Source organism: Geotrypetes seraphini, chromosome 1 (genome assembly GCF_902459505.1).
Source record: "Geotrypetes seraphini chromosome 1, aGeoSer1.1, whole genome shotgun sequence".
NCBI classification, from domain to species: Eukaryota; Metazoa; Chordata; class Amphibia; order Gymnophiona; family Dermophiidae; genus Geotrypetes; species Geotrypetes seraphini.
Genome location: NC_047084.1, coordinates 410,483,678 through 410,496,068, shown reverse-complemented (window position 1 = coordinate 410,496,068; position 12,391 = coordinate 410,483,678). Strand labels below are relative to the sequence as shown.

Genomic DNA, 12,391 nt, shown 5'->3' with positions numbered 1-12,391 from the left:
TCATTCAATTCCTTCCATCCACTGTGTGTCTTCTCCCTGCGTCTTCCATTTGCTGTTACTGTGCCTCTCCCTTCACCCCCCCCCCCAATTGGTCTAGCACCCATCTTCTTCCCTCCGCTCCCCCATAGTCTGGCATCTGTCTTCTTCCCATTCTGTCTTCCACATTTCCCTTCAGGGTCTGTTCCTCTCCACCCTCCTTCAATGTCTGTCCTATTCCTTTCCACCACCACCCTTCCCTCCCTCCTTTACCATCTGTTCTTTTCTACCACCCTTCAGCTCCTCTCACGTGGCCTATCTATCTACCTTCTTCCCTCTTATTTTCATGGCACGTTACAATGTAATTTGTGCAAGCCACTGGAGCCTGCGAGCTCGGTCCCTGTCCCATCCCCACAAACCATCTCGCTTCTGTGCTCCTATTTTCCCCATTTCTAATATCTCCCCTATGTATCTGCCATTGCCCCCCCCTGTGTCTATATACCATCCCCATGGCATGTCCCCTTTATGTCTCTGTCCCTATGCCCCATGCACATAATTTCCCCTCTTTCTGTTACCTTCCTGTGTCCAGATTTCCCCTATCTTCCTCTTCCATACCAGTGTGTCTCTTCTTTTCAACCCCATCTAGCTTTTTTCCCTCTTTCTTCCTCCCCCCCTGCTTCTAGCATCTGGCTCACCTGCTTGTCCTTCCCTTTCTTTCCTGCTGTGGGTTTTTCTTTCCATCTTCATCCCCTTGGCCCAGAATTCTTTTCCCTTTCACTCCCTCCTTCCAGTTTGAGCCGGGAACACGGGCGATCGCACGGTCCTCGCAGCCCCCACCCGCCTGCCCAATCGATCCTAGTGTTTAGCCTGCTCTCTCCCTTCTCCTCACCTTAGTTTGCAGGCTTTCTTTTTCGGCGACCTGCACGCTTTCCCAAAGAGCCGCGCACGCGCGGCTGCTCAGTGTTCAATCTTCTGCTCTGCTGCAACTTCCTGTTTCCGGTTGCGTCAGAGCAGAAGATTGAAACTGAGCAGCAGCGGGTGCGCGGCTCTTTGATAGTGTGCGAGTCGCCGAAAAAGAAAACCTACAAACTAAGGTGAGGAGAAGGGAGAGAGCTGGCTAATCACTAGGATCGATTGGGCAGGCGGGTGTGGGCTGCGGGGACCGCGTGATCCTTCATGCCTCACTGCGGGGACAAGACCATTCACCGCTCCACGGGGCGGTAAATGGCCTTGTCCCCGTCGCCGCAGTGACTGCTAGTTTTCGTTCCCCGTTTTGGCGGGTTACCCGCGGCTAAACCCGGTGGCCGCGGGTAAACCGTCACTGTGTCATTCTCTACTAGGAACCTCATTACATACATTTCCACACTCTTCCCGGTCTCTCAATGTAGGTGCAAATACATCATTGCCAGGTGTGCCATTGAGTGATATTGTGATTAAAGTAGATGGGTTTAAAAAAAGTTTGAACAAGTTCATAGAGGAAAAGTCCATAGTCTGCTAATGAGACAGACAGCTGGGAAGCCAATGCTTGCCCTGGGATCAGTAGCATAGAATGTTGCTACTATTTGGATTTTTGTCAGGTACTTATGGCCTAGATTGGCCACTTTTGGAAACAGGATACTGAGCTAGATGGGTGAAGTTCAAGTTTGGCTGCCTCTGTTTTAAGGCTCTGTTTGGCTTATCTCCCAAATATATAATTGAGCTCTTTTCATTTTCAACCAATAGACATAATAATAATAACAGTTTATATACCGCAGGACCATGAAGTTCTATGTAGTTTACAATGGTTAGAAAGATGCTACAGATTGAGTGGAACTTACATAGTTGAAGATTAGTGGCTAATAGTTTAAGATATCAGTTGTTATGGGAGAGATTGTGCAGATCAGCTACCTAGGTACTTCAAGAACAGGTATGTTTTTAGGTGTTTCCTAAATTCACCATAGTTATTTGTGTGCGTTATTAGTTTTTCCAGGTCTTTGCCCCTTAAAGCTGCTTGATAAGAGAACTTCGCATTTGAATTTTGTTTTTCCACCTGTTAGAGGTTGTAAATTTAAAAAACATCATCAATATCTTTTTTCACATCAAGCAGCATTATGGGGTAAGGATTTAGAACACTTACTTAAGCTTTCTGACTCCTATGTGGAATTTAAGAGAGATTTAAAGACATATTTGTTCACAAAGTACTTAGGTAGTTAAAAGGCAAGGACTCTGTAATGGACCATCTAGATCAGGGTAGGGAACTCCGGTCCTTGAGAGCCGTATTCCAGTTGGGTTTTCAGGATTACCCAATGAATATACATGAGATCTATTTGCATGCACTGCTTTCAATGCATATTCATTGGGGAAATCCGGAAAACCCGACTGGAATACGGCTCTCGAGGACCAGAGTTCCCTACCCCTGATCTAGATTATCAAAGTATTATTTTTTATTACCTGCTTATCTAACTTTTCTAATCTTATCTAACTTCTTTAAATTGTATTTTTTAAATTTTGTAAACCACATAGAACTTCACGGCCCTGCGGTATATAAACTGATTATTATTATTATTCATTAGTTTGACCCAGTATGGCTATTTTTCTATTAAGTTCTTATGTTCCTTCAAGGATATACAATATCCCTTTCCAGAAGAAAATCGCTGTTTTTAATGACCCAGTCAGAGATGGCATGGGCAGGTATGCAGGATAGTAATTTCTGGGGTCTGACAAAGAGCAGAAGCAGCAGCAATAAAAACCCAAATGGATCCTGATAGTCACACAGAATCAAAGATCCACCAAGCTAGTCGCAGCTAAGACAGGCTGAGAAGCACACACTTGAACCGCTCTGCCCCTCAATACTTTTTTTCTTCTTGGGGGCTTTTGCGCCCAGATTTCCTTAGCGATGCTGAAGAGGAGAGGTAGGAGTGCTGCTAGCGCCTCGCAGTGCTCCACGGTACAGACTCTTGGCAACATCGATCAACTACTGCGGTGGATGCAGGGAGTTGAAACGCCGATGGCTGATGTCAGCCCGCTGAGCACGCCGAGGCTGGGCGAGACCGGAGCTGTTACTACTTTTAGCCCAGATGTCCAAGCACCACCCCAGCAGCCCCAGATTACCAGCTTTCCAAGGGGCGAGGAAACCACGGAGCTGGGAGAGGTCCTTTCTCCTGAAGCAGTCAACATCGCTATGGAGAGCATGGAGGCAGAACTCCCTGCACAGGGAGTTTCTGCAGGAGAATCAGAGGCTAGTCCAGCAGCAGGTGGTGGAACAACCCAGACAGAACAAAATCAGGGAAACTCTTCAAAGGGTGAGCATTTCTACACTCAACAAAAGTTTCCAATATGGGAGAAGCAAACTCAGGTGACTCTGGAGTCCTTATGGGATTTAATGGCTAATTTTGCTAAAACTATTAGCCCCAATTTCCAGTATATAGAGGCTAAGCTGATTCAACATACTAAGGAGCTTAAAGACTTAAAAGAAGATTTCACAGTTTCAAAATTCTCTGCTCAAAAGCTTGACCAAGACTTATTATTGTCTAAACAATTACAGGAGGCCCTAGTTAAAGATAATGTGAACCTTAGAAGGAAGTTGGAAATGCTTGAGAACAATTCATGCAATAACAATCTGAGACTTATTAACTTTCCCAGACTAATGGCAGTAACTCCTAGGGAGATGCTTAGGAGATACTTGGTAGAAGTTCTACAGGTCCCAGAAGATACCTTACCCCCATTTTCTCAAATGTATTATTACCTACCAAATAAAAATGGGCCTCAATCACAGGAAGAAGAATCTGATCAAGCACCATTGAATGTATCTGAAATTTTGGAAACGTCTGATAAGGATATAGTAACATCTTCCACATTGATATTAACAATAGCTCTTTCGATAGATAAAGTATGGTTATTGAGGGGTTATTGAGGCTTTTCTTTAAAAACAGACAGAAAGACTTTCTTGGATGTAAAATTCAAATGTATCCTGACCTTTCCAGAGAAACTCAAAAACGCCGCAGGGAATTTCTTCTTTTGAAACCAGGGGTCATCCTGATGGGGGCTACGTTTTATCTGAGACACCCTTGCAAGTTTATTATTTGCCACCGTTCAGTTAAATATGTTTTCTTTGAACCTCAACAGTTGACTGCTTTCTTGGCTTTATCCCGAATTGATGTAGAAAAATCAAGCGCTCTATAAATTAATAAGTTACTCCTACTTCAGCACTATGTATAGTATATTCTAAAATAGATATATTTTCCTAATTTCTTGCTTGTTTGAAATCTTGGATCCAGAGGACTTGAGTCTTGTTAACTAAAAAATGTATTCTTCTGTTCTAAGATATCAAGGTGTAAAGTCTTATATTTTGAAATATTAATGTCTTGCCTAACAACTTTCTGTACAAGTGTATACTTGATTTGTAATTTGAAAATTTATAAATAATAATAATAATTAAAAAAAAAAGAATCAAAGATCCATCAGTGTGTTATGTTTCTTCTTCATGGCTATCATGTGTTTAATTATACAGCCATATAACATTCTTCTTTTCACTATAGCTTTTCTGTTTTATGATTTTTTTAAAAATTCATTTTGGAAAGAGACCTGCAAGGTAGGGAAGGAAAGGAGAGGGGAAAAAGGGGACCATGGAGGGAAAAGGCAAAAAAGGACCAATGGTGGAAGGAGCACAAAAAGTCTTTAGGAAGAAGAGGTGGAGAGAAGCAGATTTTAATAAGAAAGGGAGAAGGGCAGATGGAGCATGAAGTAGGGGAAGGGGACAGGGGCTCCACAAAGAATCAGCTCGAAGACCAATGAATGAGATTTTTCAGGTGGTGTGTTTCAAGTGCAAATCTGGAAAGACTTAAATGTAATACTGATATGAAAATGAAAGAAGCACACAAAAATATATTATGCTTTTCTGAATTAAATTCCTTTATTTGTCTGGGTGTGTACACCACTTTTGGCAGTCAGCCTCTAACCAGGTAAGCAGTTAATATAAAATAAATAAAATGATATTTGGCTTTCTTTGGTGCCTCTGAAAAGATACAGAACGAATGGAGGCAGTATAAAGGCAATTTTCAGAGAAATGTACCCAGATAACTAAGGAATTATCCAGCTAAATTTTCAGAGCTGAAAACTGCCTTGGTGGCTAAAAGCCAGTTATGTGGGTTTTACAATGTCTCTACTTCTAATTGCAGGAAGGAGGTCAAGGAGGGCAAAATATAACTGAGAAATTTGATTCTGAAACCCCGTCTTCTCCATTCTGTCATGTGTACTTTGCATCCACAGCAAAAGATATACAAAGTCCACAGAGACTTTTTAACTGTGGACTTTGTCTACCAAAATTTTCAAAGGGAAAATCAATGGGAGGCTCCTTTTGAAAATTAGCCAGTTTGAAATGTATCCCAGTTAATAAACCCTGGAGATGAGAAAACATGGCAGAGATATTAAGGTACCTCGAAAACCATTTTAAAAATGCTTAACTCAAACACAACAGGCCCAACTATTCCTCTGGTTCACTGCCCTTTTCATCCGATCTTCCAACAGCCTAAACATGAAAAAATCTTATACAATCATCGCAGCCTATTATTAAAAACAACCTCAAAATAAATTTCTCAAAAGGTAGACACATGTGGTTCAAAGGGAATTGCAAAGTTATGATTAGGGTGGTACAGTCACATCTGCTCACCTACCACCTCTGTTGTTCTCCTTTCCCTCTTCCTCCTTTTCTTAAGAACATAAGCATTGCCTCTGCTGGGTCAGACCAGGGGTCCATCGTGCCCGGCAGTCCGCTCCCGCGGCGGCCCCCCAGGTCCATGACCTGAAAGTGTTCCCTACCTAACCTAAAATATCCATACCCTATTCGCTCAATGTCCTGTAAGGTAACTCTATCTGTACCCTGTAATCCCCTTCGCTTCCAGGAAGTCATCCAGTCCCTTTTTGAACTCCAGAATTGTACTCTGTCTTATCACCTCTCCGGGAAGCGCGTTCCAGGTGTCCACCACCCTCTGAGTGAAGAAGAACTTCCTTGCATTTGTTATGAATCTGTCTCCTCTCAGTTTTTCTGAATGACCTCTTGTTTTAGTTGTCCCTGCTAGTCTAAAGAATCTGTCCCTCTCCACCTTCTCTATGCCTTTCATGATTTTATAAGTCTCTCACCTATTCTCCTCCCTCCCCCTACTTCCCTTTTTTACCTTTGAAAACCTTATCTTAGCCATTAACCACCACCTTTCAAGCCCAATCTGTTCACTCAGCTTCTCAAAACCAATTACACACGAGAAGGTGCATTTTCAAAGTAGGCATATATTTCATACCAGTGTACCCTCTTCCCCCAGCCTGGTGCGCTATTATTGATATTACTCACATCCCCATATAGTTCTGTCTGTAAGAAAAAAATAAGACAAAATACTGACCTCTTTCTTTGGCCTTGTTGATAGCATCATCTTCTTTTTCTTCCTCATCACTGCTGGAAACTTCTGGTTTTTCCTTCATTTGCTCCAGTTGATCCAAGTTAACTTGTCCAACCAGCTCAAAGTTGCGACACACCTAACAAAGCAAATATTTATTAACTGCTCTTGGCAGAGCAAAAATAAACATGTTTCTACCAAGTACACTTTTGCTGAGTGCTTAAATAACCCTTTTCACTAGTCAGAGAAACACAAATGAACTAATTAATGTCTACAGTTGATGGAGCAACCCCATGTTAACCTAGGACCTAAACATGGGCAAACACTCCATGTGATTTCCAATTGTTTATGATCTTCAAATATACATCTCCAAACATTAAATCCTTTATGTCAAAAATTAAGACACATGCTACAGTAAGAGTTGAATATAAAAGCATTAAAGATAGCTACAAGAATGGATGAACAAGCAATGGATTCTCTATAATACTGTATTTCCGAAAGTTACCCAATAACAAACAGGAATACTTGCTAAAGACTCTTGAAAATACTGTTTTCAATCTTTGTTTGCAATTTACTATGTGTACATATAATCTATGTTAATAGATTCTCTTCCTCTCTGCATACAAACAGCAGTGTGCACAAGTTTAGGCACTCGCAGTCAAATTGTTTCAGCAAATCCTGGCATGAAGAGAGGTTGAGGCTGACACAACCTCTACAATGACAGAATGTTCAACACATCCTTCTGCAAATACATAAAAGGCTATTCTGTAAGGCATGCCTAAAGTTAGACACTAGTTGCACGCTAAAGTTTATAAAATTATGACATTTATGCACAGGATTGGTGTTATTAATTGACTTATACGTGCTTAAGTGCTTGGTGCTATTCTAAGAAAACTGGTGCTCACCTGCATAGTATGTAACCAAAAGTGTGGGTGGAGCATAGGTGTGTCACAAGCGTGTCAGTCTGCGACACGTGGAACTTATTGAATATTGAGCTGGCATATGTGATTGTGCCTAGGTTTTAGCAAGACAAAGCCACTTTGAGCGTATATTTGGTAACAGGTTAGGCATGCCTCAACATCATTACAAAATTTGTGCTAAGAGCACTTCACTGTAGCACCCTAATTTAGATTATAGAATTGCCCCGTTAATATGTAACTGCTATATATTAACAGTGAATATGACAAATGCAAAAATCTGGACACCCTTTCAGTCAGCATATTAATACCTTCTTTGTTAGAAACAACAGTTTCTAAACATTTCCTATAGAGTCTCTCTTCTTGCTTTTGAAATTTTTTCTCTCTTCTCCTTTCACAACTCTTCTAGCTTAGCTATACACTTAGGTCTCTTTGAATGCACTGCAAGTCTTAACATTTTTTTTAGCTCATACCTTTCTAGTAGTTCGTGAGTTACATTCAGATATATGGCTAGATTCACTAAAGTCAGCGATAGTCGCTAAACCTGTTTTCACAGGTTTAGCAACGATCGCTGCTAATCGACCCGATTCACAAAACGGCCCACCGCGTGTTTTTCCCCTCGATCACCCATTTTCTGATCCGGCCATGCAAATTAGTAAAACCCCATGTAAAATGGCCAAGTGATTGATTCACTTACATTGCTTGGCTATTTAGCATCAGGTTTTACCGATACTAAAACTCAATTGCTGTAGACCTGTCAGTAACTGTGATAGCAAAAGATGAGTCATAAAGATGGTCAAAATCAATATTTTTATATCAAATTTTGAGTCAAATATTTATTGTCATCATAACTTTTTAACTGTGACGATTATTTCTCAACATCAATCTCTCATCTCTTCTATCAAAGCTACTCACATTTTCCTTTTTGAACATATAAATTATTAAATAAATGGTGCACATTTCATAATAACAGACGGTAGTCTTCAGAACCTCTTATGATGTATATATCATTTCAAGTCCCTATCTTGTATTTTTTAATAATCATTTATGCCCACCATCACCAACCATTCCCTATCTCATTTTCCTTTTATTAATGCCTAAACTTTTAATTTATAATGTCAAAAAACAACACAAGTAAAAAATCATTTACATATGTCCTTTGACTAAGAGGATTGTCCTAGGACAAAGTTGATTGTACAGATATAATTTCAGCCCAAGAACTAGCAGATTTCTTCCTCAACAAAGTCAAATTGGTCCAATTGGAAGTTGCAAAGACAGCCACTCCAAACACTTCCCAACACAACTCTACAGAATACACTGAACCCATAAAAGCAAACCAGATCTCGACTTCATTCACTAACCTTTCCATCCCTGATATCAATAAACTAATATCAAAACTAGCCTTACGAAGCAGCCCCCTAGACAACTGTCCTCCATACCTTCTTTCAGAAGCTTCGCATCATATCATTAACTGGCTCACCAACCTGCTAAATAATTCCCTGAACCAAGGGGCACCTACCCACAGAAATGGGTAAAATAGCCTTTACCCCTATAGCAGCCCAAGCAGACCTCTCCATAGCATCTAACTACAGACCGATTGCTGGCATTCTGATCCTCATAAAAATCCTTGAGTCCCATGTCAGCAAGCAGCTAGCCTCATACATACAGCAACACTCTTGCCTTCATACATCCCAATACGTATAGAATTTGATTAGAAGAAAAAGAGATCATATCTCTAAATATTATATAATATATTAATACTAGATTTATAATATGAAATATGGATAAAATAACATTTAAAAATTTTATTCATGTATTACTGAATAGAAGGGAGGGGGGAGGGGATGGGATATTATTATATTAACTAAGAATTATATAAATTTAGTTTTCTGAAATATTAGTATGAATTTATATTGTTGATGTAACATATGAAAATGAATAAAGATTTCTCATTCAATATTGAGAGGGAGGGAGAGAGGGAGGGGAGATTATTATATTCAATAATAATTATATTAATTTAGATTTCTTACATAATATTATAACTTTATAAAATATTGATTTTCTAAAGAAATTTTAAATTTGATATTAATCTGTAAGTTAATCAAGTGTGATTATTCAAGTTTATAATGAATTTATTTGAAACACTTGTTGTAACATAAGAAAATGAATAAAGATTTATAAAACAAAAAAAAAACAACATACATCCCAATACGGCTTCCGAAAAAAGCACAGCACCAAGTTCCTCATCATCACTCTAATCACTAAAATCAAACAGTTGCTAAGCTCGGGTCATCAAGCAATATTACTCTACTTTGATATCTCTGCAGCCTTCGACTCAGTAGACCACCAACTACTCCTAACCAAACTCTCGGAAATTGGAATAACAGGGACTGTACTGAAATGGTTCGCCGACTTCCTACAAAATTGTGAATACATGGTCAAAAAGCAAGAAGTATACTCCAACTCTTGGAAGGCATTCTGTGGCGTCCCACAAGGCACCCCATTATCCTCAATCCTATTCAATTTATTCATGAGCTCGCTGGGACACATCAAAATGGAAGACGAAACCATACTATCCTATGCCGATGACATCCTTCTCCTCATCCCCATAACCAATAACCATCCTAATATTGCCGAAAAAATCTCAAACAATATAGATAAAATACAAACCTGAACAACAAGTTGAAACTGAATGCCACCAAAACCAAAGCCAATGGTTTCTGCACCGCACAACAGAATGTCATATCTAACCTCACTCTTTTATCAGGCATCACTCTCACAATGGAAAAATTCACCAGGTACTCGGCTGCATCTTAGACGACACTCTCACAATGGAACCACAAATCTTTAACCTTCAGAAAAAGACCACCTACACTATGCGTCAACTGCGACTCAGAAGACCTTACTTCCACCTACATCACTTTGCTCTGATTGTTCAGATGATGGTCTACCTCAACTGGACTATTGCAACTCCGCCTACCTTGGCATCAACAACACTCTTATCCACAAACTGCTCATCCAGAACACAGCCGTTAGACTAATCTACAAATTAAAGAAATATGATTCAATCACAACCTTCATCAAGCAACTACACTGGCTCCTAATATCATCCCGAATAATTTTCAAAACTTCATGTATCCTACATCAGATTCTGTACGGAAACTCAGCAGCCCCTCTCATCCAACTATTCTCTACTGTTTGGTCGACATCAAGAAGAATCCTTAACCATCCACAAAATACCTCCACTACAAGAGAATTTTCCACTCTATGCTAACTTATCTGGGTGTAAAAATCTGGAATGACCTAACAGAAGCAATCACAAAAAAGAAAAACTACACCACATTCAGGAAAAACCTGAAAACCCACCTCTTTGACAATTAACTGTTTCAGCTTCTAGGCCCTTCCCCTTGCTTTTCCATGCCCCCTCTACTACTTTCCCCCTTTCTCTTTGATCTGTCACCTTGAGCTTGTATAGGTTTGTGCAACTCACAAATGGAAGATTAGATTGATAAAGTTGACAAGTTATAATGGGACACACGGAAAAAGTTCTAAAAGCTGCATGATTGTAATTCCAAGGGCTATGCACATAATGACATAAATAGCCTTTACGATATAATATATGAGGGATGCATGGTTAAAGTGAGTATGAAAATTGCAGATATTTTTAAGTTTAAAATTTGAGTTGTGATGTAAGTCATATTTACATCGATAGGGGTTTATTTATTGCTTATCAGTTTGTTTCATGATAACAATTTTTGCTTTTAGAGAGGCAGCGTATATTCAAAATCCCTCAAGGAAGATCCGTTTTGGGTTGAAACGCTCAGATAAAGGAAGGGTGTTGGGAGTGTGTACTACATGTCATCGTTGATTATGGCAGGATCCACTGAGATAATTGTTGCCTTTCATATGGAAAACCTGGGCATAAATGATTATAAAAAATACAAGATGGGGACTTGAAATGATACATACATCATAAGAGGTTCTGAAGACTGACATCTGGTATTGTTATTGTCTGGTACTCAAAATTAGGGCATTGGAATTTGGACTAAGCTTTATTTTATAAAGTATGTGCACGATATGCTTAGCATCAATCTCTTCGGTGCCCATTTCTGAGTGCTATTTATTAGGGGCAATGATTAGAAATTGTAATCATAATCATGTGATTAAAAAATTTAATTGCACAATTAAATACGCTTAATTACCGCTTGCAAAGTCAAAATAGGAAGTTGTGTTGGGGAGAGGCAGGACACAGCAGGGGGAAGGCTTCCGAGTCAGCCACAGACAGCATGTGGGAATTGCTGCCTCTGCCAGTGACCCTCTGAAGTGTCAGAACTATTCAGGTAAATGCGATGAGGTGGGAGATGAAATGCCAGACTGCGGGATAGGCAAGGAAAGAGAAAGCAATGCTGGACAACAGAAGGAAGTTAAAAATTTTGGTTAGAGCTAAAAATTTAATCTGCTACTTGGAATACATTACCATTACACATCCACAGTGTATCTAAAGCAGGGGTGACAAAGTCCCTACACAAGGGCCGAAATCCAATCAAGTTTTCAGGATTTCCCCAATGAATATGCATGAGATCTATTTGCATGCACTGCTTTCAATGCATATTCATTGGGGAAATCCTGAAAACCTGACTGGATTGCGGCCCTCAAGGAGGGACTTTGACACCCCTGATCTAAAGGGATTTAAAACAGCCATCAAAACTTGGCTTTTTAATCAAGCTTTCAATTCTTGACTTATTAGGCAGTTGTGGCCCTCCTCTTTGGCATGATACTCCTTGGAAGGCATGTTTATTTACTGGACTTCTTATAATTCTGAATGATTTTTCTATCCCTTTGTGCGATTATACCGTTTCTTTAAAACAAATTGTATTATCTCAAATTATATATTTTTCACCACTCAGCTCTCTATATAAGTACAGGCAGTATAGAAAGTCTAAACTCTAATTAAAATTTAAACAAATTATTCAAATTAATCATGCACTACGGGGGAAATTCTAGAAACAGCGCCCTACTGATGTCTAAGTAACAAACATAATTTAAAACAGCAAAAAATGGCACAAAGTGCCTACCAGTGCCAAAATAATACATGCTGGAATTGTATCTATGTAAGTGCTTTAGGGTTCCAAA

At 39.7% G+C, this 12,391-nt stretch overlaps 1 protein-coding gene across 8 annotated transcripts in view; it reads right to left on the bottom strand.

Annotated features, from left to right (window-relative positions):
* Nucleotides 1-12,391, bottom strand: part of ZNF462 (zinc finger protein 462) — a 475,139-nt gene that overhangs the window by 33,796 nt on the left and 428,952 nt on the right. For all 8 annotated transcript variants that reach the window (XM_033918568.1, XM_033918594.1, XM_033918576.1 and 5 more), the window contains one exon: nucleotides 6,348-6,480. In XM_033918568.1, the coding sequence (XP_033774459.1) occupies nucleotides 6,348-6,480 (133 nt within the window). The remainder of the gene's footprint in view (nucleotides 1-6,347; nucleotides 6,481-12,391) is intronic.